At 47.5% G+C, this 27,428-nt stretch overlaps 10 protein-coding genes across 10 annotated transcripts; 3 read left to right on the top strand and 7 right to left on the bottom strand.

The window, feature by feature from the left end:
- Positions 1-957: 957 nt before the first annotated feature.
- Positions 958-2,849, top strand: N7483_008935 (uncharacterized protein; the record flags this gene model as incomplete). The annotated part of the gene is made up of 10 exons (XM_057092362.1): positions 958-1,121; positions 1,161-1,197; positions 1,236-1,336; positions 1,393-1,724; positions 1,806-1,949; positions 1,999-2,213; positions 2,271-2,468; positions 2,521-2,548; positions 2,616-2,731; positions 2,805-2,849. Coding segments are annotated over 10 exons (1,380 nt in total), but the record flags the coding sequence as incomplete, so codon positions are not given.
- A 685-nt stretch (positions 2,850-3,534) lies between these two features.
- Positions 3,535-6,571, bottom strand: N7483_008934 (type I polyketide synthase; the record flags this gene model as incomplete). The annotated part of the gene is made up of 3 exons (XM_057092361.1): positions 3,535-5,292; positions 5,354-6,204; positions 6,271-6,571. 3 exons carry the CDS (start codon positions 6,569-6,571, stop codon positions 3,535-3,537), a joined length of 2,910 nt encoding a protein of 969 aa, XP_056943535.1.
- A 280-nt stretch (positions 6,572-6,851) lies between these two features.
- N7483_008933 (class I adenylate-forming enzyme family protein) lies at positions 6,852-8,168 on the bottom strand (the record flags this gene model as incomplete). The annotated part of the gene is made up of 2 exons (XM_057092360.1): positions 6,852-7,579; positions 7,862-8,168. 2 exons carry the CDS (start codon positions 8,166-8,168, stop codon positions 6,852-6,854), a joined length of 1,035 nt encoding a protein of 344 aa, XP_056943534.1.
- A 661-nt stretch (positions 8,169-8,829) lies between these two features.
- Positions 8,830-12,249, bottom strand: N7483_008932 (EF hand domain protein; the record flags this gene model as incomplete). Its single annotated transcript, XM_057092359.1, has 1 exon — positions 8,830-12,249. One exon carries the CDS (start codon positions 12,247-12,249, stop codon positions 8,830-8,832), a length of 3,420 nt encoding a protein of 1,139 aa, XP_056943533.1.
- Positions 12,250-12,826: 577 nt separating this feature from the next.
- N7483_008931 (putative MFS multidrug transporter) lies at positions 12,827-14,720 on the bottom strand (the record flags this gene model as incomplete). Its single annotated transcript, XM_057092358.1, has 6 exons — positions 12,827-13,170; positions 13,224-13,500; positions 13,542-13,896; positions 13,954-14,132; positions 14,184-14,441; positions 14,526-14,720. The coding sequence occupies 6 exons, from the start codon at positions 14,718-14,720 to the stop codon at positions 12,827-12,829; spliced, it is 1,608 nt and encodes a 535-aa protein (XP_056943532.1).
- A 713-nt stretch (positions 14,721-15,433) lies between these two features.
- N7483_008930 (uncharacterized protein) lies at positions 15,434-16,554 on the top strand (the record flags this gene model as incomplete). Its single annotated transcript, XM_057092357.1, has 2 exons — positions 15,434-15,541; positions 15,613-16,554. The coding sequence occupies 2 exons, from the start codon at positions 15,434-15,436 to the stop codon at positions 16,552-16,554; spliced, it is 1,050 nt and encodes a 349-aa protein (XP_056943531.1).
- Positions 16,555-16,987: 433 nt separating this feature from the next.
- bna4 (kynurenine 3-monooxygenase) lies at positions 16,988-18,928 on the top strand (the record flags this gene model as incomplete). The annotated part of the gene is made up of 3 exons (XM_057092356.1): positions 16,988-17,108; positions 17,440-17,654; positions 17,732-18,928. The coding sequence occupies 3 exons, from the start codon at positions 16,988-16,990 to the stop codon at positions 18,926-18,928; spliced, it is 1,533 nt and encodes a 510-aa protein (XP_056943530.1).
- A 279-nt stretch (positions 18,929-19,207) lies between these two features.
- Positions 19,208-21,055, bottom strand: N7483_008928 (WD40 repeat domain-containing protein; the record flags this gene model as incomplete). The annotated part of the gene is made up of 3 exons (XM_057092355.1): positions 19,208-19,468; positions 19,527-20,843; positions 20,939-21,055. The coding sequence occupies 3 exons, from the start codon at positions 21,053-21,055 to the stop codon at positions 19,208-19,210; spliced, it is 1,695 nt and encodes a 564-aa protein (XP_056943529.1).
- An 831-nt stretch (positions 21,056-21,886) lies between these two features.
- N7483_008927 (cornichon family protein) lies at positions 21,887-22,558 on the bottom strand (the record flags this gene model as incomplete). Its single annotated transcript, XM_057092354.1, has 4 exons — positions 21,887-21,979; positions 22,045-22,111; positions 22,195-22,350; positions 22,458-22,558. The coding sequence occupies 4 exons, from the start codon at positions 22,556-22,558 to the stop codon at positions 21,887-21,889; spliced, it is 417 nt and encodes a 138-aa protein (XP_056943528.1).
- Positions 22,559-23,495: 937 nt separating this feature from the next.
- Positions 23,496-26,878, bottom strand: N7483_008926 (putative ATP-dependent permease ADP1; the record flags this gene model as incomplete). The annotated part of the gene is made up of 4 exons (XM_057092353.1): positions 23,496-23,732; positions 23,789-25,198; positions 25,254-26,137; positions 26,323-26,878. 4 exons carry the CDS (start codon positions 26,876-26,878, stop codon positions 23,496-23,498), a joined length of 3,087 nt encoding a protein of 1,028 aa, XP_056943527.1.
- Positions 26,879-27,428: the final 550 nt, after the last annotated feature.

The raw sequence follows: 27,428 nt of genomic DNA, 5'->3' as shown, positions 1-27,428 counted from the left end.
ATAACTTGAAGCATTCAATGTTTGAACATCTAAAAGACTTACCTAGGTAGGTACCGATATGACCACGAGTCTAGCTGAGTATGCCCATAATATGCACATGAGAATGCGTACTAGTATGTAGTTAAAATCTTATTGCCTAGATGGAATACGGACAGCATCCATGGATGCAATCTCAACTCTCTATCCCTAGAAACTGCTGTTATTCTCAAACTCCAAATTTCCTTTCAAGTGATATAATCCTTGGAAGTTCTCATCGTCTCAATCTAGTTTAATGATCTAGTTTAATGATAAACATTTGCTGCATTGTACTTACGCGGACTGCGTTGCCAGATTGAGAACGCCAAGTCCACCTGGGGCAGAATATGATGATCTTCTCTGAATACCCCACTTTGATTGGTCAAGCCTAAACATTATGTAATATTTATTAGTCATATTCCAGGGTCCACCGTGGGTGTATAGGTATCATCTATGTCTTGGCTATGAAATTTTCATTCACGACCACGATCATGTACATATGGAGTATTGTGTAGAGATTTATGATGATCTCGTCAGTAGCAGTGAGAAAAAAACTTGAGATGAATATGTGATTTCTCTGCAAACTTGGAACTTTGGTCTGAAATTTGGAAATTTCTGTGGTCTTAGATCCGCCGAACAGCCAGATCTTGAATAGAAACTTGTCATACTAAGTAGATGTCAATGAAAGTCAATCATTTTATTTTCAATCCATCGAAGATAAATACATAGAATTATTTGGAGTACCAGGCAATATTCCACATGTCCCACTAAATCGGCCAAGAAAGTGCTGGTCAGCCTATCGGTGTGGTTATTCCAAGGCTCGGTGTAGGTATGTTGGAGAAGATCCACTTACCCTATGAGAAGTGACAGAGCTGAAATTTTGCTCTCTCATCCTCTCATTTTCATCACTAGTTTGATTCAGTCTAATCTTAGATGCTTATCATGGGTAAGGAAGATCCTGAACGTCATATTGCAGCCTCGGGTGTCCAACAGGATGACTCGAGTAGCCAAAATGATAACAAAGGAAAAGGTTCAAAGCTGGCGAATGAGGATCCCTTTGGCTCAGAAGAGGTAGCAGAAGTCAAATATCGCACGATGAAATGGTGGTACGTACTTGTTGCTGTCTTGTGCTAAAACGGTAGTAGTGATGGCTCTAACAACTCAATAGGCACTGCGGAATGCGTGAGATAAATCCTTCACTGAGCTTCAGGTTCAAATAGCGCCTTACTAACTTGCATATCTCCACAGTTATGATTGCGGAGAATATCTCTTTGGGTATTCTCTCAATTCCATCCACTATCGCAGTTTTAGGAATGGTTCCGTATGTATCAACAAATCCCAATTCTCTTCAGCAATTCATAGCTTACCCAATCTCAGAGCCGCAATTCTGATCGTCTTCCTTGGCGTGCTATCGTGGTACACAGGCTTCATTATTGGACAGTTCAAGCTCCGTTACCCACATGTTCATAGCATGGGTGATGCGGGAGAGATCATTTTCGGCCCTGTGGGTCGTATATTGCTGGAAATTGGTCAACTCCTCCTGTTGGTCTTTGTGATGTCAAGTCATATTCTCACTGCCACGATTGTCCTCAGCACTATCACCGACAAAGCAGTTTGTGGAATTGTCTTTGGTGTTGTTGCACTAGTGATTTGCTTCCTTGGATCGCTTCCACGTACGATGGCGAGAGTATACTGGTTATCTTTAATTTGTGAGTATCTTTCATCTATAAGGAACCTCCTCACGCTATTAGGTTAAACCGGCTAATCATCACATTTCGTTTTCTCATCAGCATTCGCGAGTATTTTTATCACGACCATAGTCACTATGATCAGCATTGGGGTCCAGTCCAAGAGTGATATTCAATTTGAGGTGGTTCGCCAAGTAAGCTTCTATGAAGGGTTTCTTGCATTCACCAATATTATGTTTGGGTTTAGTGAGTTTCATCTCTAGTGTATGGTCTGAATCTAGCTAACCCTCACTAGTCGCACATGTGACCTTCTTCGGCCTTATATCAGAGACTCAAGATCCCGAGTTCTTCCCCAGATCTTTGGCTATGCTCCAAATCACAGATACTGTTCTCTACCTAGTATCAGGTCTGGTGATTTATCGATACGCTGGTGTAGATGTCCAATCGCCCGCTCCATCATCAGCAGGTCCGCTGATGAAGAAGATTTGCTATGGTTTGGCCATTCCAACGGTTCGCTCTCAACTAATAGCCCATTTCTTCCTTACAAAAACTAACATTCAATTCAAGGTCTTTATTGCTGGCATCGTCGTCGGGCATGTCGCATGCAAGTATGTCTACGTCAGGATTCTACGTGGATCCAGCCATATGCACAGAAATAGTTTCGTCGGCATTGGAACGTGGGTTGGAATTGGGGGTGCACTTTGGGTTATTGCATGGGTTATTGCCGAGTCAATTCCTGGATTCAATGACCTGTTGAGTTTGATCGTATGTCCTCCTGCCTCTAGTCTGATATTTCTTGCCGCTAACAATTTTCAAGAGCGCACTCTTTGGAAGTATTTTGAGTTGTATGTTTCCTCAATATTTTCAATGTTCGAACCTCGGAACTATGCTAATATGGCAATGATATTATAGTCGCCCTCCCCGCTATCTTTTGGCTCTACATGAATAGAGGCAAGTATTTTTCAACGGTGTCAAAAACTTGTTTAACTGTCATCAACATCTTGATCTTTGCTATAGGATGCTTCATGGTTCGTGTCCATTTCATCATCACAGGTTCCTTTACTTACATCTCTTAGTGCGGTGCTGGTCTATACGTTTCAGGAAGAGCGCTTAGCGAAACCGCTTCACAAAGCAGCTGGTCGTGCAAAGTAAGCACTTAATCAATCCTCAGACATGACGCCCATGAGTATCTGAGTGAAGGCGAAACAAAATGTTCATTTTAATTCAATATGAAGGCTATCTCACTTTATTAACTTGATTCATCTACGAGAGCAATATGAGAAAGCAGATAATCGACCAATGCCTGGATCGTAGAGGTTGCCTCATTTGAAATCAAATTAATTGGTAGTAGAACACCAACAAGGTGGCCAAGTCTCTCACGAAGCAGGTTACCCATGAAAGAATCACAACCAAGATCTGAGAAAGGCTTATCCCACGCTAATGAAGGTATGGATTGGTGATATTGATAACCGGCAGAGACCTGGCTTAGGACTAGCTTCAACAGTTTAGGTCGACGCTGATCATGTGGGACTTTACTGAGCTGGTCTTCTCATGCGCAATTATCTGCACTTGGTTGAATAGACGGCGTTTTCAGATGCGTGGCCTGAAGTTTGGGTGTTACGACGCTGGTAGTCGAAGAGACTGGAGATAAAAGATTGGCAGATTCATGTTCAGAGCTTGAGACACCGCTGACAGATCTTGGGGAGGATGCCTTCAACCAATACGTCTGCCGTTGAAAGGGGTAGACAGGCAGGTCGATTTTACGAGCACCACTTCCCTTGAATATTGACTCCCATTCCTCCCCGACTGTGTCTGCATGAGGCTGGATACCCTAAACCCAGAGCTGGCCGAGTGCCATGAGTAGGGCATTGGCTTCGTCTCGTTTGCTACTAGATGTTGGAATTCCATCGGGCAGATAACGTGAGAGTGGTATTGAGGGACCGATCTCGACGAACGTACTAACTTCATTGCTAGAAAGTGTGACAATAGCATCTGCGAACCGGACAGGGGAGAGAATATGGCGGAGCCAGTGATCGGTTGTGAGATCATTAGCGTTCACTAATTTCCCTGTCACTGTAGATACCATTTGGATCCTGCGACTAGCGTTGCTCCTCAATGGAGAGATATGAGCGATTGCTTCATGTAGAGGAGCCGGGACTGGTGCCATCATTGGGGAATGGAAAGCGTGGCTAACCCTGAGCTGAGTTGTCGGACGCCCTTGGGTAACAAAAATATCCTTGATGGCAATAATGTCATCGGTTGGGCCAGATACTACAATGGAATCTTGAGCATTAATAGCAGCAACTGCAGTAGTGGCTACCAGATCCATATCCCTTAGCATCTCAATGATTTCATCTTCGGTAGCCGAGATGCTAAGCATTGACCCTCCTTCAGGCAAAGCGGCCATGATAGTTCCCCATGCAGTCACTAGAGTGGCAGCATCTGTAAGAGAAAGATAACCTGCAACGTGGGCTGCAGATATCTCGCCTAGTGAATGATCTGCCACGTAGTCTGGTCGAATACCAAACGACTCCAACAGACGGTACAAGGCTACTTCGAAAGCGAAGACTGCAGCTTGAGCAAAGTCGGTACGATCCAGAAGGCTCAAATTGCACTCCTCATTGTTTCCGGAAACATTGATCACTTCAGATAGTGGGCGCTCAAGACGCGAGTCTAATTCTTTGCACGCCTCGTGAAAGGCTGCTTTAAAGCAAGAAAAGCCTGCACACAGCTTCCGGCCCATGACAACTCGCTGACTTCCTTGACCGGAGAAGATAAATGCCAGTGGTGATTGGGATTGAGAACGACCCAATCTCCCAGCCTTGGCCAGGCCGGTGAAGAGACCTGAATGTGTTCGACCTCCAGCAAGGGCCACTAATGCTTGTTGTATCCCGTCAGCCGATAGAGCTGTCACGGCTGCCCTGTTGGAGTAATGTGATCGTGTGGTAGCGAGCGAGAATGCGACATCAAGATGATCTTCGGTCCTGCACAGAGGTATCATATTACGCGCTTGGGCCCTCAGTGCCGCATCGCTCGCACCAGACAGGAGCCAAGGATAGGCGTTCATAGACTTTGCACGCAAGTTTTCTTGATTTTGTTCGGGTTTGAAATCAACGTGTTCTAGGATAATATGGGCGTTTGAGCCGCTGAGGCCAAAGGATTTAGAAGTAGATGGCCACTTCCTAGCCTCAGAAAGTATTTCAACAGAGCCGCTTTTCCAGTCCACATGCGGTGTTGGCTTCGAGATATGCAGCGATGCGGGTGCAATTCCATGTTGCATGGATTTGACCATCTTTATCACACTTGCCATACCTGCTGCAGCCTGCGTGTGACCTAGATTTGACTTCACGGATCCAATAAGTAGTGGACTGGATGCATTTCTGTCTTTCCAGGCCTCAAGCACTGCCCCTAGCTCGATTGGGTCTCCCAGAACTGTCGCAGTGCCATGTCCATCGAGAACATCCACGTCCGCCGGTGACAATGCTGCACGCCTCAGCGCTGAGCTTATTACATCTTTTTGGGCCTTTCCATTGGGGCGGTTAAACCGAGAGAGGCACCGTCTGAATTTATAGCAGATCCACGGATTACGCTTAGAATCTTGTGTCCTTACGTCGTGCATCTGATAATCGTTCTAGAAGAAGCAGCCCGACGCCCTCGGAGAAGCTAGTTCCGGTCGCATCTGCAGAGTATGGTCGGCAGTATCCATCTTTTGATAGAGCTCCTTGTCTGCTGAAAGAGATAAATGTGCGCGGTGTAGACATGATAGCTACGCCGCCTGCAATGGCCAGGTCGCTCTCTCTTGTCAGCAAAGACGCGGCAGTAATATGAATCGCACTAATCGACGAGGAGCATGCGGAATCAATGGCTAGGAAGGGTCCTTTGAAATCAAATGAATAAGAAATGCGACCAGCGGCAACACTTAGTGATGACCCGATATCAATATGGGCTTCGTGTTCGCCGGCTTCTCCATTTCCTATATTCAAGCGACTGGCGTAGTCATTGTACATGACCCCAATGAAGACACCCGTCGTCGAAGTACCACGAAGCGACACTGGAGCAATACCAGCTCGTTCAATCAGCGAATGTGTCGTCTCGAGGAGGAGTCTCTGTTGGGGATCAGTAGCAAGGGCCTCTCGAGGTGACATCCCAAAGAATTCTGCATCGAAGTCGGCCATGTCATGGATAAAGCCCCCGTTCGGCACAATGCAATTGCCAGTCTTGTTTGATTCTGGGTCATATAGTGCATCAATTTCCCAATCTCGGTTTATGGGGAAGTCTGACGTCACGCCCAGGCCCTCAGATACGACCTTCCATAGATCGTCAGGCGACGAAATGCCACCAGGATACCGACAATCCATGGAGACAATAGCAATTTGCTCTTGACCCTCAAACTTGGAAGCTTCTTCCGGTAATTTCGCCGCTTTGTCCTTATCTTCAGTCCCGAATAGCTTCTCCTGCAGGTATTGGCTGACTGCTGCAGGAGTAGGATGATCGAAAACAACTTGAATGGGTGTTAGGCTCCATAACCTACGTACGCTTGAGAGATATAGAAATGAAGCTTACTTACAGGTTATAGGCAAATCCAGTCCAGTAAGAGAGGCGAGTCTGTCTCGAAGAACAAGACTTTTCATTGAGTTCAACCCAAGTCTCATGAAAGATTCATCAGGATCCAATTGCTCTAACCCAACGCCACTACCACAGACAGCAGTGCATTCCGTCAACACAAGAAATTGGATGCTACCTCTTGTGAAGACTGGAGGGGCAATTAGTCGACAAGCCGTATTGTCGCGTAATAAATCTAGCGTGGCGAGGCGTTTCGGTTTTCCCGACGCAGTGCGAGGAATTGAAACGATTTTGTAGAATTTCATGGGCACTTTATAATCTGGCAGTAATGCACGACAATCTTTGAGGAAAATTCGTCATATCCAAGTTCGTATTAAACTCCGCCTCAAGGAAAGCTATAGGCATCTCTCCGAGCACTAGATGAAATCAGTAAGATCAGCCTCGAAGTAGTCTGGTGGAGGATGAAATGCTTACTTTCGTGTGGAATCCCTGTAACGACAACATCAACAACTCCATGAGATCCACGTAGGACATTTTCCACTTCCAGAGGGTGTATATTCTCGCCTTCGCGAATAATCAGCTCCTTTATCCGCCCGTAACCGTCAAGATCCTTTGTCCTGTTCCTGGTATACCCTCTTGACGTCCCAGATCACCGGTTCGGTACCAGCCATCTTCGATTGTGGAAGGAGACAAGCTGTCATCATTGTATCCAAGCATAAAACTAGCACTCCGAACACATATCTCGCCCTCGTCTCCATCTGCTGCTTCTGCTAATAACTGCCCATTCGGTCCCAATGTTCGGATTTGAACATCAACGCCTTGTGGAGGTGATCCGCATGAGGCTCCCAGATACATGCCTCCATGTATGCCAATATCAGTAGCAATTAGACCGCATTCCGTGCTTCCGTATTGGAAGCTTAAAGGAACTCCAAACAACGATTGAACCTCAGAACTTAGTCCTGTTGGTGTAGCTGCCCCACCGGCTATGCATGCTCTAGGCCGAATTTGAGCTAACGCTTGTCGATCTGCGGATTTTGTGATTTCTTGGAATATGACAGGGGCTCCTCCGATGATAGTTGACTCTTTGCTCTGCAAGAGACTGTTAAGTAAAGGCTGCTCGCCAACAAGATGAGCGCTCGCACCAACGGATAGCGTACCAATGACACATAATAAATGGCCAAATGCATGGAACAGAGGCAGCGGCCAGAATATTTTATCGGCGGCTGTAAGATTGAGTGAAGTGGCAAGTTGAAGACTATTCACGGCTGTCCACATGAACGCGTATTGGGAGGTAAAGACACCCTTAGCATGGCCTGTAGTACCTGTCGTAGAAAGTAACCAAGCTGGCTCATTCAGTCCCAAGTTATCAAGTGGCAGTGGATGATGATGGTTGAAGTTTGAAGTAGTTAAATTATCTCGAGATCAATCTTCATATTGTCCAACACTGATTCCTTCCACTTCCGTGCTGAAGTCAATGGTGGTGCCTTTTTTATTGACCACTAAAACGATGACCTTTCTTTCAATTTTCCTCCCTTCTGAGAGTGCAAGACAGACCCTGCTCAACCTTTTATGGTCTGTGATAATGACCTGGGCACGACTGCTCTCAAATGCCCTGGTGAGCTCAACCTGTGATGATCGTGCATCAAGAAGAACACCGACCGCAGCGGCGCGTGTAATAGCGAAAATGCCCTCAATAGCCTCAATGCTGCTCCCAAGCACTATAACTACTCGACATTCCCGAGATATCCCTGCATTTAAAAGGTTGAGAGCGATTTGACGTGTTCGCTTCTCGAGATCGTTATATGTGACAGTCTCTCCAGTAGCTGTGAAAAAGGCTATCTGGTGCCCACGCGTCTTTGCATGCTTCTTGAGAAGGTCTGCTACTGACTCAATTTGGGCCATCGTGGAGTGTTCACTTGCCTTGCTGGCTGAATATGGGGAAATTTTCTTTCGTGCTCCAAAGACCGATGATGGATAATATATGATAATTCAGTCAGGTTGTAGGCATCCCAGCCAGGTGCTGGCTGAGCGACACAGCATGCTTGGAATTCATGTTGCACTCCAATAGCTCTATGCATTGTATAATTCCAAGCTTCAAGTTGTCAATTAATAGGCAAGTAATTCCTCAGATTCTTGGTAATGGAAGTGTTATGACGTTTACACGCACCCATCTGGGATAGTATCGGCCCTATCAGGCATGTGTGCATTTATCCGCCCCACGAACTGTGTTATGATTCGTATGTTCAATGTGATAGTTTGGGGGCTTGCATGCTGGGCATGCAGGGCATGCAGTATGTACTACTACAAAATGCAAGGCCTCGGGTTTAGATACCAAGATTGTTCAAAAAGAACTATTATTCTGATGATCACTTAGGTTGTTGCATGCGGTTGTGCAGGATATTGAAGCGTGTAGACCTTAGAACATTCAAGTTTGAAAGAACCTGGAGGTCTGGTGTTGCTAACGGGACAGGCCAATTGAAAACGTAGTCCGGCCAAGTAATATCTCGCTGTTGATTTTATGAAACTGTGATGATAATGTACATTGTAGGGAAGAAAGTCTCATCTAAAAGCTGGCCATCTCAATCCAACTAGCTACAAAGGCCAGTCGGCGACTCTTGTCAGCGGACATCCGGCGCGAGAACTCATCTAGATTGAGTCTTGCTCCATTGCCACCACGTTCTTTAGCTTCACGCTCAACTTGGTTGAGATAAGCCCATCGTGCAAGAGTTCGAGGAGAAGGTCGGCGGGGCACACTGGTAGTTTGGGGTGGAGTTGCGGACTTTTTAGGAGGGGGCAGTGGCTGCATGGGAGAGGGGGGTAATTTCGGAGCTGTCGCTTCTGCCTCTGGAGAAGCTGAGTGGGGTGAGGACGGAGCCGGGAGAGATGTGGTACCATTAGGCTCAAGGCGAAGACGACCAGGAAGATCGGAATTAGAGGTGTGAGGTGAGATGTCTGTATCTTGAGCTTCGGTCATTATCTCTGGCTCGGCGCGGAATGAGAGACGAGGCCGGATTGTGTATGTATCAGGTCGGAACTGAGGGAGAGTTGGATCATAATCAGGATTCCCTTCAATGCTTGACTCGGCGGCTTCTTGGGTAGATTCCTCCAAAGCGGGTTCAGGAAGCTGGGCTTGTTCTTGGAAATCAGAACTCGCAAGCGACTCGGTTTCGGCATTGTGGTAGACTTCAGATTCTTCACTTAAAAGATATTCTCGATCTTCGTATTCAGTAAGTGTTAGATCTGGAGCTAGGAGATGATCATCTGATGCTATGGCTTCGGCAGACGGAGGTGGTAAAACTAGACCCGAGTCAACAGCCTCTAGAGTTGGGCTTTGTATGCCGTAGCCAGCGCGCTGTAATAGATCGTCAAGAGATCTATCACTTGTGATAGCCTCTAGTTCTTCTTCATCTCTTGCGTGGATGGGTTCCTTGATGGATGGCTCGGGCGGCGAAATCTTCTGCACTTGTTCAATCTCGTGGGCCCAAGTCTTGCGATCCGCCCGTGTTCGGTAAGCTTCCATTAGCACATCTTCCTTTGGCTTAAATAGGAGATCGAGTAGTTCATTGAAGCCTTGTTGTGTAACTTGGTACAATATCTCCTTGCCAACGTCTCTCTCAACTTCTGGGATCTCAAAGCCACCCCATCGTTCGCCCACAGGAATGCTTCGGGAGGATGTCGAAGGGTTAGATCTGATATCATATTCTTCATCGGCAATGTCATCCTCGAATCGCACTTTGGATGAGGAGCGTGAGCGAGGGGATGGTGGGTGTGAGTCCATGGTTGGCGAGTCGTCCATTGAATCTTCGTCACTTAGGTCGTCAAAAGCTGGGTCTCTCTGGTAGCCTTCGGGGATTGTAGCGCCATCCTCTTCATCGGTGTAAAATGCACGGCGTCTCCATCGTTCGTCGATTCCACTTCGGCGAGCGTCGTCGTATCTCCGGCTATCATTGTCGCGCATTCTGTCGAGCACAGTTGTCATGACACGAGCCCTATCGATCGGGTCGGTGATTTGTTGAGGGGGTACATACGTTCCGAGGGCTTCAATGATATCCTCTTCATGGATGTGTTCCGGGGGTGGCCAAGCTCCACTAGCAACTGACGATCCCGACGCATCTGATTCACCGTCGTCCTCCTCCCCTTCTTCATTATCACCGTCTCCATCCTCTCCAACCTGAGCGGAGGTAGGCTCAGGCTGAATCGGACGGGCCACAATTCGGGTATTGGGAAGCTGCAATGTGGATGGGAACAGTGGTCTGGTCCGACCGAATTGCTCCCGGACGGCAGCATCTCCTATTACCAAGTTCCGATCTCCAATGTCAGGGCCGTCTTGTCGGAGAATACCTTCATTGTCAATAATTTCCATGTCACCATCGATGTTGACGCGTTTGCCTTCGCCAGTTCGTGATCTTTCGCCGGCGGGAATGCTGCCAGGGAATGCGGAACTAATGGGCTGGCTACCAAGAACAACATCTCGAGCTCCGCCTTCAAGGAAGTCATCTTCCATGCCGGCGACCATGTCTCTGGTGAGCTCTCTACTGAGTGCATAGTATGCCCGGAAAACGCGTAGGAAATCTTTACGCTCGACGTAGCCATCGCCGTCAATATCGTATCCACGGAAAACACGTCGCATGCGCTCATCATTGCTTTTATTGTTTAAGCTGGCCAAGCCTCTGAGGAACTCCTCAAATCCAATCAGATTGTTATCGTCGGTATCGTAAAACGCAAACATGCGGTCGTAGATCAGACTCGGCGGAGGTGGTCGGATAGAAGTGTTGGGGACGAAGCATCGATCAAAGGTCTTGCGATCAATTGCCATGTACAACTTATTCGGGTCATCCGCCCATTCATAATTGGCAAGACAGCGGAATTGATCCCACAGCGCATCGAGCTCTGTGTTTTCAAAGTTCGTTGCTCGCGCCAGGCGTTTTGCTAGAGGCCGAGGCAGACTTCGTGGAAGCATTGCGGGTTTACCGGGGTACCATACCGGCTGCGACTGGCGTGGGTTGCCCAAGAAGGGAGCAGGAATTCGAACTTTGTAGAACAAATGCGTCTTGATATGAACTTGCATTGCCTCACAGGTCTCACACAGATCATAATCAATGCAGTTCGCACAGCGATAACGGATCCCTTGAATAGGCATGGCCCCACAGCTGTTACAAGTAACACCCCGATGGATGTATCCATCTCGTCGTGCCTGATCCTCCGCAATATGATAGAGTAGATTGAGCAAGTTCTGGCCTTCTCTTGTAGGAGAGGAGTCGTTGTTTCCATCTCGCCATGAGAAAACACTCTGATCATCCACAACGGTCTCTCCACCATCTGGGTTCTGAGGCGGAGCGAGCTCGGGGAATGTAGACGTTGACAGAGTGACGCGCTCGCCATTCTGTCTTCGCATCCGCAACTCATCTCCATAGTTATTGTCGGCGTTAAATCGAACAAGCGCCCGCTCGATTCCGGCTCGGGAGATTCCTCGTCGCTGCAGCTGCTCCATCAGGTATGTCCGTTCAGCTGTTCCCTCTGAAACAATATGCGATGATGGGAAATCAAGAGCAAGGAACGATTCTAAGAATGTGTCCTCCATCATCTCGCGCATGCGTTCAGCATGAGCTGAAGGTACGCCAACTTCCTCCATCAGTTGATCGCGAGTTGCGAGCAACGATGGAAGCAGACCGCTTTCAACACGTCGCCCATCCTCGGTCTCGATGCGGAATGTACCGTAGACTCCATTTTGACGCTCCAGTTGTTCCAGGTGGGTTATTGCTCGATAGGAGGGTGTGTCGACGATCCCCAGTTCTTCAGCCTCGGTTCTTCTGCTGGTACGGCGCACGGCGCCGCGGCGGCGGAGGGAAGCGCCAGAGGTATTAGGTGAAACGACATTGTTATGAATGTAAAGAAGGGCATATGCAGCTGCGACACCGGTGAATAGGTATAGAATCGGCCGGTACCGCGCCAGTGAGACTGGTCCGGACCGCGACTCGGACATGGCGGAGATAGAGCTGGTCAAAGCTGGGGGGGAAGGTTCGTCACGGGATGATGGCATTCATAGTTTTCAAGGGGTTTCATGAGGTAGATAAGTTAAAGAGAAGTCGGTAAGACTCAATGCCTCACTTCCTGTTGACTTGGAAGTTGATGTGTCATGAAGTTCGAATTGCACCTGCAGGTGAAACGTCACGGGAGCGGAGCCCCAGAAATTAGGTGTCACAACACCACGCTATTGAGGCACTACTTGATCAACACCCAACTTCAACATTACCAGTATCTGTTTCAAGGAAAGTATTCAATTTTTTCATTCTAGCTGCGATTATACATAATGGCTTACCCGAAAGCTATATCAATATCTCCCAGCTCAATGATGAGCAAATTTTACCCATGCCTTCCAGTGCAGAACATACACGAGTGTTGCCCAGGTGCTATTCTAAGCATCCATTTCAGTCATGTCATCGTGTCAACTTATACAACTTGAGTTCATGCAAGAATTCAACTGATCAAGGTAGCTTGACATTGGAAGACCAATATTGAAGCTCTTTGATTGTCAGAAGCTTATGCATTATGCATACCGACTATCGATTCAGCTTTGCCTCCTTAATGAAGAAAGCGCTGAAGAGAGCAAAAAACACCACTCCTGTCAAAAAGGCAAATCCCTTGTTCGTGGACCAGCCGTAGCAGTGACGGACAATATTGGCAATATCTGGATCTAAACGCTTGATATAATCAAGGCTTTCTCTCACGCCAGCAACGATCTCATCAATGTTTTTACTATCATGCAGATCAATCCGAAGCTGCTCACGCAACAATTGTTGGACAACGGTGGACGATAGGGAAAGTCCAATCACCGATCCTAGAGATCGGAACAGGTACGAACAAGCAGTAACAACTGCCTGATCTTCGACGGTGGCATTTGATACTATGCATTTGTTAACAAGATGAAGCTTCTGAGATCAAAGGGTGAATACTCACTTAAGCCAATCAAAGTGGTAGTGACGCCGATACCATTTCCAAAAGAAGACATGCACATTCCAATTATCATAGCGATAAGGCTAGTAGTAGCGCCACCTGATGACAGGTAGATCAGAAAACAGCCAGCTGTCAATGATGTGTACGACGCTATAGTCAACCAATAATACTTTCCGGACCACCTCATGATAGCACCAGCAAAGAGTGATCCGGATACACCAGTAAGAATACTCGGTAAGAGGCGCACTCCAGCAATGGTGGCTGAAACACCATCAACAGCCTGGAAATACAGCGGGATATAGAATAATGCTGCAAGCCAACCTCCGAAGCTGAAGAAGTTGCAACAATAGCAGGCGAAAAATGTGCGATTGAAGATGATATGACCCGGTGCGAAAGGCTCAGCCGCGATGTAGACTTCGACCAAGACGAAGAGAATAAAGAAGACCACCGAGATCCCCAGGAGATGACAGTCAAGGGCATAGTCCATGACACATTACTGCCACGGTCTAAGCCAACCAGAAAACCTAGAACAGCACCAACAAGGACAATCGCTCCAAGGAAGTCAATCCGTCGAAGTTTATCCTTCCAATGAACATTCTCACGGGCAGGAAGCTTAAGCATTAACGAGACAGCGATAAAGGCGACGATACACAGAGGGAACTGTGCTAGGAAAGCCCTGTATGATTCGTTAGATGATGCTATCAGTATTGACACAAAAGACTGTATAACATACCAGCGCCAGCCGATGTAATCAGCCAATATACCACCCAGGGGTGCACCCATGCCCGATCCAGTAGCCCAGATTATGTTGATGATTCCTTGCCAAAGACCTCTATCACGTAACGGGACAATATCACTCATGAGAATACTGACGACAGTAGTCATACCGCCGCCTCCAATGCCTTGGAAGACCTAGATTCTTGTTAGTCCAGACCCTTGGAAACAAATTTCTCTTTGACTTACTCGTGCTGCGATAAGCTGATAGATGTTTTGCGCCAGTCCACAGAACAGACAACCAGTTCCGAAGATAGCATAAGCGAAGAGTAGACATCCTTTTCGGCCAAAGATGTCGCTCAGCTTTCCGTAGAGTGGTTGGAATGAAGTCAGAGTCAAGAAATATGAAGTAGCAATCCAACTGGTCAAATTCAAGGCTTTTAAATCACTACCAATTTGGCCATAACTGGCCATTATAATAGTTTGATCTGCCGCCGATAGGAAAATCTACATTTGTCCATTATTAGCCGAGGGTCATGGACTCAGCAGAGCAATGAAAAATGAATGAGAAACAAAAGTGAAATTTCTTACACCTAATGAAATTGCCGGGATGATATATTTGAGCTGCTTCTGTGCATCTTTAAATGGCTCCTTGCTCTGCTCGTCGACATCATTTCTGTGCTCTGCTGACTCCTCATGGGGTAAGTCAATTGCTCCGGTAGACGCAGTCCCGTTGCCGTTTCCCAGCAGTGGGGAGGTCTCGGAGAGGGTCCTTTCTGGCGCCATTGAGACAAAACAATGCGTCCACCGTTCAATTGCCCCAGATTCCCACCTTTAGAGGATATATACCTCCAAGTCTTGAGTCACAATCTTTTCGTGAGTCAGAAGAAGGAACACGCCCTTTAATGCATCAGATTCAAGAAATTCACGTGGTGATAAGCGGACTTCCCCCGCCCCAATCGACAATTTGGCCAATCAATATTGGCGATGAGTCGGAGTTGGCTCCGTTTGCGTGCTCAGGCCTATCGTCGGCTAAACAAAAGATAAGAGGACCGAGGTGGACCAGGTGGTTATACCTTCAAGTTTGGAATCAAGTAGATCTCATTGAACAAATTGAAATCAGATGAGTTTCGAGTCCAAACTTGAACTAAGCATTCAAGTTGATGGATACCAACCCACTGGCAATTTGTAAAAGATCAGTATAACCTCGGGAGTACTGGCAATTGTAGTGCCTATAGATGAGATATGGTCCTGTGATAACAAATATTTGGACATCTGAAGGCATTTTCCGAGTTTGGTATGGGAAATACTACCAATTTTCAGTTGTGACTCTCGTCATTTGTATTCTCTTTGATGCGGTTGCAAGTTGGCATCATCCCGTTTGTCTATAGATTCAAGCATCATGTATTTAAAAATAGGTCAATCCCTCTTTGAATCGCTGTATCCTGGTGTTCTCTTCAAGAAAAATAGAAAGCCTGCTGGCAGAGAATAAAAAGAAAATGACGATTCCCACACCAGAGCAAATCGACCAGGAGTACAAACAGATCATCGGCTTCCTAGAGTCCAAGTCAACTATTTTTGCTGAGCTAAGATGTGTTCAAAAGGAAGTAAGATAACAGTTCCACCACCTTGAGCAAATGACGCATAGTCAACAGAGAATTGACGGAATGAGTTTCAGGTTTGGGAGAGCCCAGATGCCGACGAGCATTACAAAGCCCAGAAAGAGAAGGCCGCATCGACAGCCCGCAAACAAAAGTCTTACTTTTTCCAAATGATGAAGAGTATTGGAGACAAGCTCCAGTATAAACACAGGTTGATTCCACCCGCATCGGAAAGATCTGACTTTGAAGCTCTGGACATATGCATGGCCCCTGGAGGATTCACCTCCACTGTGCTGAAGCATAATCCCCTTGCAAAAGTGTACGGTCTCACTCTATCACTAAAGGAAGGCGGAAATGAGATTTTTATCAAGAAATGGACAGAAAACCCAAATATCGAGATTCAATTCACGGATATTGCCATGCTTTCTGCCGAGTTGGGATCCCCGGGCTTTGTTTCGCCAGGAAGCTCTTCTGGGCTCCAGTTTTCAAGTCTCATTCCGTTGGAAGGACGCATGTTTGACCTGGTAATATGTGACGGACAGGTAGTGGCTGGAAGATACGAGGGCTCAAAGTCCAAGCATGCAGCAACTCGACTCTCCTGTGCTCAGGTTATCTTGGGACTGCAGCGAATTAAGCCGGATGGAACCTTTGTCATGTTGCTCCATCAAACTTATCGACCTCAAGTTGTCCGGCTTTTAGAGGCTTTTAGTCACTTTTCCAACATCGCGCTCTTCAAACCTGTTCCTTGTCATGCGAAACGGAATTCGTTTTATATCGTGGCTAAGAACGTGGATCCTCATAATGAGAGGGCGTGTCGGTTATTGCGCGATTTGAAAAGCTCCTGGAGAGCATGCACGGCTGAAGCGTTTGGGATGGATCTCGGTGAGACTTCAGTGGACGAAGCCACCACGGAGGATATGGAGAATATTTTACAGTCGTTTGGAGAAAGCTTGGTCAAGCTTTCTAAGCCTATTTGGAAAATCCAGAGAGATGCGCTGAAGAAGCAATTCTTACGTTAGCATTGATATTTCTCAATCAAAATGGCGGCGTTACTACTTCAGAAGATATGAGTTCAGTTTGAGTTTTTTGAGAGAGTATGTTAAATATGAGAAACATTAAATACCAAAGACGACTCAGATTCAGCTCTCTTCCAATATTGCCAGCAGCCTTCGAAACTCTCACTTCATGGTATTGAACTTGAGTACTGATATCCCGAAGTCATTTGTTGTAAGTTGTATAGAACGAGTATTCAGTCAACTGGTCTATATATTGTCGCCTTAGGCACCAAAGTCAAGGGTTTACGCTGACTAATTACCCGGTCGATCAATTGGGAAAGATCGCCCAAATAGGTAAGGGCCGATGTCGCAGCACGTGACTGGGGTGAATCTATTCCGGGGTTTTCCATCTCCAAGAACCTTCGATTGTTCTTTACGATATCCTATATCCCGCATCATGGCGGCCGGTCTCCAGAAGCAAAAGGTGGTTGTGGTGGGCGCGGGTCCAGTGGGGTCTCTAGCGGCGCTGTATGCGGCTTCCCGTGGCGATGAGGTTGAAGTATACGAATTGCGAGGAGGTACGTATCGATTTGGTTTGAAGTCATTGCCCTTCGCGATAAATGAGGGACCAAGATATCAGAAGATCACAAAAGCAAGAAAATACCACTCCAAGGCTGTTGGATGGAGGGGTGGCATGCAGGCCGACGGAAACAGTCAAATTGATAGCCCGCCACTATCACCCAGGTCCCCCAGTCTTACTGATGAGCAATTGTTCTCAAGTCCCAAAGGTCTTAGGGAATAATTTCTATGATTCATTCAAGACATTGTTTCTCATTTCCTATGCCATGCATCCCTGTCGCGAAAATTCCCGAAGAAAAACCAAATAACTTATTTATTTCCGCTCCGTAGATCTCCGCGATCCGACAACAGTGCCATTGAACTTCACCAAGTCGATCAACCTGGCTCTTTCAGAGCGCGGCATCAATTCCATCCAGCAATCGCATCGAAGTGGACTGATCGACAATATCCTCCGCGAGACGATCCCGATGTACGGACGGATGATCCACGGCCGAAACAACGGATCCTTGTGGGAAGCCGCTCAAGCCTATGACGTGCACGGACGGGTATGCACATATGCACATGCATAACAGATCTCCACCAGGTTACACGGAAGAAATACTAATTCAATCCTTGTCTATAGGCAATTAACGCCGTTGATCGTGGTTCATTGAATAATGCCCTTCTAGACGAGCTGGAACGAACACCGAATGTCAAGCTTTTCTTCAACCATAAGCTGACGGGCGCTGATTTCCGTACCAATAAGGCCTGGTTCGAGCGTCGCATTCCGGGCGATACGCCTCAAGCCGATGATGCAGGCGTTGCTGGCCGCGTGCCAGAGATCGAGGTTTCATTCGATTACCTCCTCGGTGCTGACGGAGCTCACTCCGCTAGCAGATTCCACATGATGAAGTTCGCCCGGGTAGACTATCAACAGGAATACATCGATACGCTCTGGTGCGAATTCCGTATCCCTCCGACCAAAGATGGCGACTTCGCCATCTCTCCAAATCATCTACATATCTGGCCAGGCCGTGAATTCATGTTCATCGCCATCCCTTCCGCAGACAAATCTTTCACTTGTACTCTCTTCGCGCCAGCTGCCCACTACGCCACTCTTGACAACTCTCCTTCCGCCCTTCAGGCCTCCTTCGATGAACACTTCCCCGGTGTTTGTCCGGAATTAATCGAGCCCCAAGCTCTCGCTGAACAATTCGCCGTGAACCCTCACTTACCACTCATAAGCATAAAATGCAAACCACACCACCACAGTTCCAGCGTTGCGATTATCGGCGACGCCGCACACGCCGTCCTTCCCTTTTACGGACAAGGCCTTAACGCCGGACTGGAAGATGTCCGCGTTCTCTTCGAGCAGCTAGATAAGCACGGTGTGTATGATACTGATACAAGCGTCTATACACGTAGCGTGCGTCGACAAGCTGCGTTCCAGGCATACACAAATGAGCGTTGCGATGATACACATGCGATTAATGATCTCTCGAAAGAGAATTATGTGGAGATGCGATGGGGTGTTAAGTCACCACTTTATAAGCTGCGGAAGATGGTCGAAGAGACTATTGACCGAAGACTCCCTTTCTTGGGATGGAAGACCCAGTATGCGCGTGTTAGCTTTAGTAACCAGCGCTACTCGGAGGTCGTCCGTGCTGTGCAGGAGCAGAGTCAGATGCTAGGTATTGGTCTTACCTCGGCTTTGGTTGTGAGCGTGGGTGCCTTGGCCGTGCTGTTGTGGAATTTTCCTCGACATGCTCGGCCTGCGGGATTCTTCGGGTGTGGCTTGAAGCAGTTGACGAATCTATGGAGAGGCATTGTGCATAGGTGAACTTGAAGGGATAGCAATATTCCAAGGTTCGACCTTTAAGCCCAAAAAGTTTGGACCTCACAGATTCACCTGCATCTGGTTTTATTTCTAGCTTTGCATTATAGAATTCCTAGTATATTTCCTGCATCGGTTTGGCCAAATTGATTTTTATCGCAGGTTCAAAATTTAAGCATTACCACAGAGGATTCTTTCAAGAGTGCCAGTAATAAAGATTACCACAATTGGATTTTGTCAACGCCATGAGGCTGGTATACACATGCATAACTAATCAAAAGACCCTTAATCCCAGTACTTGATAACACCTTCCAACCCACCAGTAACCACCTTACTAGTTTCCTGTGGATGCCAGTCCAGACAGGTAATAGCACCACCCTCCTTGCCACCAGCAAGAATCTTATGATACATCTTGCCAGTCTTCCAGTCCCAGAAACAAGCATAACCACCGCTATCACCAGAGGCAAGGAACTGACCATCAGGAGAAACCTTGATATCAATACCATAGCCAGCGTTATTGTGACCACGGAAGCTCTTCTTGCGGTTCTGTCGGAACTTATCAGTTGCGCCGTAGACAACGATCTGGTTATCACCCGACTGGAACGCAACATATTTCCCATTCGGGATGGGGCGTAGCGCGAGTAAGCGCAAACATGTAAGGCTCCGCAATGAACTTGATAGGAACAGGAATGCCGTATTCCCAAGCACGCAACGACTTGTCGTCTGACGTAGAGATGAATCGGCGATTATCGTCCACGAAGGTAATGGTGTTGATGGCAGCCAAGTGATGATCGTATTCTTGAACCAGCTCCCCAGAGCGAGTGTCGAACTGCACGATCTTCTTGTCGGACATACCGGCCAGGAACTCGTGCGAGTGTTCGGGGCTGGGGTTAAAGCGTACAACGTGTGGCGTCTTGCCTGTTGAGAACCGACCGATACACTTTCCGTACTCTGTATCCCACAGCTTGATCTGACGATCGTATGAACCAGTGAGGAAGGTTTTTCCTGTTGGGTCGAAATCGGTATCTGAGATCGCCTTGGAGTGTCCTGAGAATGTACGCAGCAATTCACGAGAGTGATACACATCCCAGATTTTGGCTTTGCCATCTGCCGCAGCGGAAAGCAGCAAATGTCCTGATTTGGGAAAGAAGCGGAGCGAGGTGATAGGCTTTGTGTGTGATTTCCAGGTTTGAACGAGCTTCTTGGGCACGTAATTCTTGATACTGCCAGGCTCCTTGCCGAGATCGATGTCCAGATCTTGGGGCACATGCATATATGTACGGCCCTGGTAATCGAACTGCTCTGAACCATGGAATTCTGTGGTTTCCTCCTTGGAGAAGTCGCCCGCATAATCGGTAGCCTCTTTGCTCATGGCTGGCATGAGCGGGGCGGGAGCAGAAGCGTCATCGTCCTCCTCCACGTACTCCTCATCACTGGCCAATTCACGATCTTCGTCTGAGCCAACCTCAATCTCTTCATATTGCTGTTGATTTTGGTATTTCGCCCATGGTCCTAGGTACGCGCCTTCACCCTCGACAATGCTTGAGTCGCCCTTCTTTTGGCGCTTAGAGCGCCATGCAGCAGATGACTGTTTAGAAGGCTTCATCTGAATGATATCTTTCCCACCGTACTGTGCGACATTGTCCATATTTCCAACGAACTGATCCGGTAGAGTTGGGTTGCGGGTGTATCCCAAGCTCTGGAATGTACGGTGTTGAGTATTAAAGGTAGACTTGCTGATAGAGCCTTCCTCAGCATATCCAGTTGGGACATTCTTGCGCTTGATTCCATTACCAGCGCCGTCAGTTTTGAAGGGGTTTGCGGGTCCTTGAGCAGGCCGTGTCAAGTCATCGTAAGTGGCGTTGAAGGTCAGGGCTTTCGAGGAGGAATTCGCGAGGGTCATCTGCATGTGCGCCTGATCCTATGGGGTTGTTAGTATTATCTATACATCAAGAGAAAGGCAATTCAGGCCATTTCCGAGAAGAAAAGCTCGAGAATGAGCGTAGGGAACCAAACCTCTGTATTAACTTCTGGTGCAGCGACCACCTTGGTTGCAGGGGTCACTGTAGGCTTGGAGATGCCTGTGGTATCATCATCACTGGAATCATATCCAGCGCCCAATAAGCCCGACATGGTGTAAGTTTTCCGAGCAAAGTTGGGAATAATCAACTTTACTTGCGACAAGCTGAGATTCTGGACGGAGATGGTTTGGCGGTGGAACTTGAATTTTACGGGCGACGGCAGAACCACCGAACGAAGACCAGATCTGCACAGCTTGGGGAGCTCAACTACAAGTGCAGAACTACCAGCTTAACTTGATAATTATATATCCACTAGTACAGTGTTTTGTTCACTTGAAAAGAGCACACGTGGACTTGAGCCGAGAGAGCTCCAGCTCCTCGCAAACTTCAAGTTTCACTTCAAGCTAGAAGATAACAATATATATGAACTTGGACCAAACTGGGTATCGTACGCTTTCATTGCCAAACCGCTTGGGAGATATATACAACTCACAGGCCGAAAGACATGGCAAGATCAACAGAATGACAATAACAAGAAAATAAATGAACATTTGAACATACAATGAGCAACACACCAGAAGAAGGATACGTAAAACCTCTTCCAAACGCCCACTCAAAGCCACCCCACACCACCTTCCAGTACGCGACTCTATCCCCCATCGCATTCAAGACCCGAAACCCTCTATCTCAAGAATTGAAACCAAAAGATCCATCATATCTGGCATTAATCCACTCCCTCCACATAGGCAGGGTAACAAAAACTAGTCGTGATATCGTAGCTGTCAAGCCTGGTCGTATGTTTAGACAAGACTGTCAAGCATGGTCGTAGAATTTGATAGGAAGATGCTGATGCGGATTATTTGGAGTGACCTATGCGACTATAGAATCTTTTGAACTAGGAGGAACGACCATTGCGCATGGCATTATCAGTCTTATCGCGAAGTCAGTGTCCCTCATCGCGGATCAGGGCAACGATCATGCTGTAGAGGTAGAAGAAGAACATCAGGAGGTGGAAGCCCAGCTTGATGAATGATTCCTATGGTACACAGGTTGGATTAGTGACCCAATATTACAACTGTGGTGGCAACTTGAAAAACTCACCTTCTTGTGCACGTTCAGCTTGCGGAAGATCTCGGTCGCATCCAACAGGTGCTGGTTGTCGTAGATCCTGAAAAAATTGAAGATCAACGATTAGTCCTCTTGATTCCATATATTGGGAACTTTCATGCCCGAGCCAACGAGTGGACTTACTTCTTAGCGTTGAAGGCAAGGAGTGGCAGGTTCAGGACGATAGCCAGCCAGTAGCCGTTGATGATGAAAAGGAAGGTCAGGAAAGCGTGGACAGCGGCTTCGGGGATAATGTAGGCGTTGAGACGGTTGCATAGGTCGATAGGGTTGATGTAGTCACTGCACGGGGAAAAGGGGAAGCACCGGTTAGCTATCTCCAGCGAGAGAAAATATAGTCGGAGAAAGATCTCTCTCAAACTAGAAGATTAGCAGCAGAGGGAACTCACCACTCGAGATCGCTGTACATGATCGTGAAGAAAACCTGGAGGAACAGGTTGACGGCGTTGATCAGCACCGACAGAAGGTAGAGCCACGCTTCACCGGACATGATGGGCAATATATGGATTTGCGAAGAAACTGAACGGCTTCAATGATCGAAATTGAGACTTCTGTATAGAGTCAGTACAAGGGCGACAACAAGACGGGTGTGGGAGTTGCAAGGTGGTTCAATGCAAGCGGAGGCGGAAATTGGAGATAAGTTTTTGTGGGGTCCGAGGCCGAAGGAACACAGAAGAATAACTAAGACATGGTAGGTAAACTCACGAGCTTTGGAAATGGGAACTTGCGATAATAGCTAAGCTCCTCTCGGTGGGGACACAGATGAGACAGAGGAGGTGAAGTGCGGAGCTTTGATTATTGTAAAGTATTGGGTTCGTGGATTAGCGAAGTTGAGCCAACCTGAACGGGTCGGCGGTGGGCAGCTACTGACGCGGGCATTAGCGTCATTGGATAAAATAGAGGGGCTGGGATAATCAGATACAAGGTCAAGTTGGAGTATATTAACCTATGAAGCAATGATTAATGTGTCGGATCTGAAGGACAAACAGAAAAATGAAACTAAAAATACTGATCCGAGTGTTCAGGATGTTGAACTGTGAAGATGGAACCTCGGGTGTGAACCCGACGCATGACGTCGCACACGTGTCGCTAATGCAACATGTATAAAGTCGCAGATTTTTCTTTGTCTTTAATGAAAAGAGAGTAAGATGTTTATATGAAGCCATTGAGTTTATGTGAATAAATCTGTAGAGCCAAGAGCTTGATCTATTTACATAAATCGACTCGCCCAGAAAGAGGCGGCCTGGAAACATGGGATTCTTCTACAACATAGACACAGAGCTAGGTCTGATCAACATAGACACAGAGCTAGGTCTGATGAGTTAGGAAAGTCCTAAAGCATAATAAAACATGAAACACCAGAAACAAGATACTAAGAAATCATGGCTAATGGACGGGAAATCATTGAGTGTAAGATAATCGTGCACCTAACGCTTCTCGACAAGCAGGAAATGCATGGCTGCATATGCGATGATGATGAAGGAACCTGAGATGACAGCTAGGCCAACCACATCATACCAGTAGGCAAGATTGTTGAAACCAAAAGCACTCAGGATCGAGGCACCGGGAACCTCGATATCCAGACCATACTTGTGGTCAATGAGAGTGAGGAAGGTGACCTCATTGACAATGAGAGCCTCGAAACCATAGTGGAAGATGGATAGCTAAAAGGGGTGTCAGTAATTATGGAACAACCAGATTAAGGTGAGACATGACTTACACTCTGCAGCCACAAGGCGGACTCGGGGATGGCGTCGTGGTTCAACAAAAGACCGGCAAACAACAAGCTGAAGAGCATCACCAAGCTGCCAATCAAGTTGGCAACTCCGCCATCGCGGAACACAATACCAATAAACAAGCAAATATTGGCGGCGGCAAGGTTGAACAGCACGAGAACCAACATGAACTTAAGGAACTCGGGCCATGCGGGAATCAACCCAGTCATGGGATACACAATGATACCCATGATGATGGGAGGGATGAGTCGCAGGGGCACAATATCAAAGATCACTTTAGATGCAAAATAGGTGACGGGGTGGTAGTAGCCATTTGCCCGTTCACGAACAAATAACAATCGCTCAGTGGAGAACACAGTGAGACTGGTCAAAGTGCTGAACCCGAACAGTGCGAGAATGAAGAAGAAGAGACCCAGGCGATTCTGGAAACCCTTAATATCATCAGTCAACCCATAGAAAAGGTACCCTGAAAGCACAGCGAGAAGAATAGAAATAGCGTAGTGTGTAAGCATCAGCATCGGGTTTCGATAGAGATTGCGCCATGTGCGCTGAGACAGAATGAGGAACTGTCGCGCCAGGCTGATTCGAGCAAAGTTCTTTGGCGGCACTGAGCCTTCCAGGTGTGAGTTCTGCGAGCCGTTGGCGGTCTCTGCACTTTGTACTGCCGTCGAAATTTCGTCGCGAACTGAATGAGAAACATAGGAATCCGCGTAACTGTCGACAAGAATATCAAGGTCAGTCCGACCAGGTGCGGGTGGCGGAAGCTGATCCGGATCATCAAGAATCTGTGGAGGGACACCGCCCTGTTGGCGAGACAGACGCAGCCATTGCTGAGTATTTTCAGCTACATCAAGTGTAGCATCTTCTTCGTCTGTCTTGGGAGTAGCCGGAGGTTCGGGATCCTTCGTATCTCTGCGTCGTGAATAGAGCTGGCGATCCTGCTGTTGCTTCACAGAGACGTGGCGTTTACTCTTGGGTCTTCTGGCCGCCTCGGTATTGCTACTAGAGTTCTCCTCGATGCTGACATTGGAGACGCTAGCAACTGATTTGATGGCTCGCAGGCTGCTTGATGCAGTCTTAGGCGGACGTCCATCTGCATAAGAAACAATCTCATCTGTATATGAGAGCGAAGAGCCAGCGTGCATCGTCAAGTCGACAAGATAATCAGCGATGTTAAAGCCTGGGGGACAAGTGTATCCAATTTGATCGAAATATCGTTGGCAGGATGAAAAGGGGCCGGAGTAAACAGTGCGACCGCCGGCAAGCAAAATAAGTCGGTCAAACAGGGCAACAATGTTTGAACGAGGCTGATGAATAGTGAAAATGACCGTGCGATTATACGTCTTAGCGAGAGTGACCAAGCACTCAACGACATTGAAAGCGTTGTAGGCATCCTAAAGAAAATCGTTAGTTCTAACCTATAGTCGCCAACTTTGTGGTTCAACATACCAATCCACTCGTGGGCTCATCCAAAAACAGGATACTTGGGCTGGTAACCAGCTCACAGGCAATACCGACTCGGCGTTTCTCACCACCGGAGATACCGCGGCCTTTGCCTTCTTCAGATCCGATCAATTGATCCCTGATGTGGTAGATTCCAAGTTGCTTCTCGACTTCCAAAACTCTCTGCTCTTTGGCCGCCCGGCTCATATCCCGGGGCAACCGCAAAAGAGCACTAGTTTGAATAGTCTCGTGAACGGTCAAGGTGGGCAACATAGTGTCCTCCTGATCGACAAAACCAACCATTTCTCTGAAGTCGTTGTCACTGATCTTCTCACCATTCACATAGAAGTTACCGCGAACCGCACCACGCTTATTCTTACGTGCCAGAATATCCAGGAAGGTTGTCTTTCCCGCGCCAGAGGCACCCATAATGGCCGTGATCTGGCCTGGAGCTGATGCGCCGTGGATATTGGAGAGAATCTCTCGTCCGTTGAGATAATACGAAACGTCTTCCCAGTACATTGCTGCGGGGCGGTGATCTGTAAGCAGTTTTGTTGAGTCGTCGTCCGAGTCGTCTGATAGAGCTAGATGAAGATAATTATGGCGCGCAGCCCGACGGGAGAGGTACCAGATAATGAGGATCATGGCAACAACGAATAAGGCACACCCTGCAATGACACCAGCAATGAGTGGGGTGTTGATCTTCTTGATAGGGCGCGAATAGCCAGGCAGATCGGTCTTATACAGGCACTCTCCCGAGTTACAACTCAAGGTAATGCTTGGATCGCCGAAGACTGCACTGATAAGACCGTTCATTTCGGGCTCGGAGAACACACTCTTGCTACCTTTCGCATCCGCAGTAGTCCGGAAGCTAGCCGGGCCTTTGATTACTTGGTCGAGGAAGTCACCGAGATCGATAGATCCGTTCTCACCGCACAAGAAACGGCCTGGGACACACTTGCACTGAACATTCTCACAGTTGTATGTGGTGGTATTTGAATCCACCTCCGAATCCATGTTCCAGTTGCAGGTATCCAATCCACAGAAAAATGACTCTTTCTGATCTACCCAGAACTGGAAGTTGCAGGTGTGATCCTCTGCGTCGCAGGAGAAGTGACCTGAGGCTTTTGAGAGCCCAGCTGGTCCAGAATCTTCCGGTTTGTGACATCACACATTTGGAAATTCTGCTTAACAGTGACGCCTTCCTTATAGCATACTCCATCCTGACCTTCGGGCATCATCGTATCACAAGCACTGTCCTGTTGACACACGTTGCAATTGATACCGCCCCAGCCATCCTTACAATCACAGGTTGTACCAGTTCGGGGTGGACGATTTTCGCCATCGGCTAGAGAGCCACATGTCGGTATGGAACAATCATCTCCTCCGAAACCAGCGGGACAGGAGCATTTTCCGTTGTATTTGTTGCAGGGAGCGTACTGGGTACAGTTATAGGAATCTAACTGGCAGTTGAAGCACGGAGGACAATCAGGAGGTCGATCATCGAATATAGAGATGGGTTGGTAGATAAAATTTGGGTCGGAGAGGTCGGTGAAGTCGTCCCAAGCTGCCGTGGGGATCACCCCAGAGGCCAGCGAGATCCCCAACAGAAATGCGGAAGCTGACTGCATGGTGAGCAGGGGAATGGGGGGGTACCCCGTTCAAAGATGCTGAATTCCCAGCTATCGAATCAAGCTTGCGAGGATCGCCGGTGATAATGGCGAACCAGGGTGAACATGAGGTGGTTGGAGGAAGCAAGAGCCAAGTGCGGAGTGGAGTTGTCAGATGGGGCCGATGACGCGGGCGGAGAAGTGAGGTGCCTTCCCAAGGTTATTTGTTGGCCAGGAACCCCCGGGCCGCAACCCGAGAGGCGTGAGACAGTATGGCTCTGCTATTGGTTTTTATCAATGAGCCTCGTGCAGGTAATATGTAACTTTGACCTGTAGATTTTCATAGCTTCAAAAATACTCTATTTTTCTCCCTTTTCTTCACATTTACTAGTACACTCATCTTGACTTGACCCATGTGCTTATGTGGAGATACCACGTGATCTTTTTGTCGAGTCTGAAGCCATTATTGATGATTATTGATCACTAGTTTCATAGATAGAAATAGAGATAAGCATCGAAATTTTTTCTTTTCGTATGGACTGATCTTGTACTTGAAAACCCCCAGCTTCAC

The sequence above is a fragment of the Penicillium malachiteum genome, assembly GCF_028827825.1.
Source record: "Penicillium malachiteum strain IBT 17515 chromosome Unknown utg000004l:1.0-4883003.0:1.0-4884900.0, whole genome shotgun sequence".
NCBI classification, from domain to species: Eukaryota; Fungi; Ascomycota; class Eurotiomycetes; order Eurotiales; family Aspergillaceae; genus Penicillium; species Penicillium malachiteum.
This window is presented reverse-complemented; position numbering and strand designations above follow the sequence as displayed.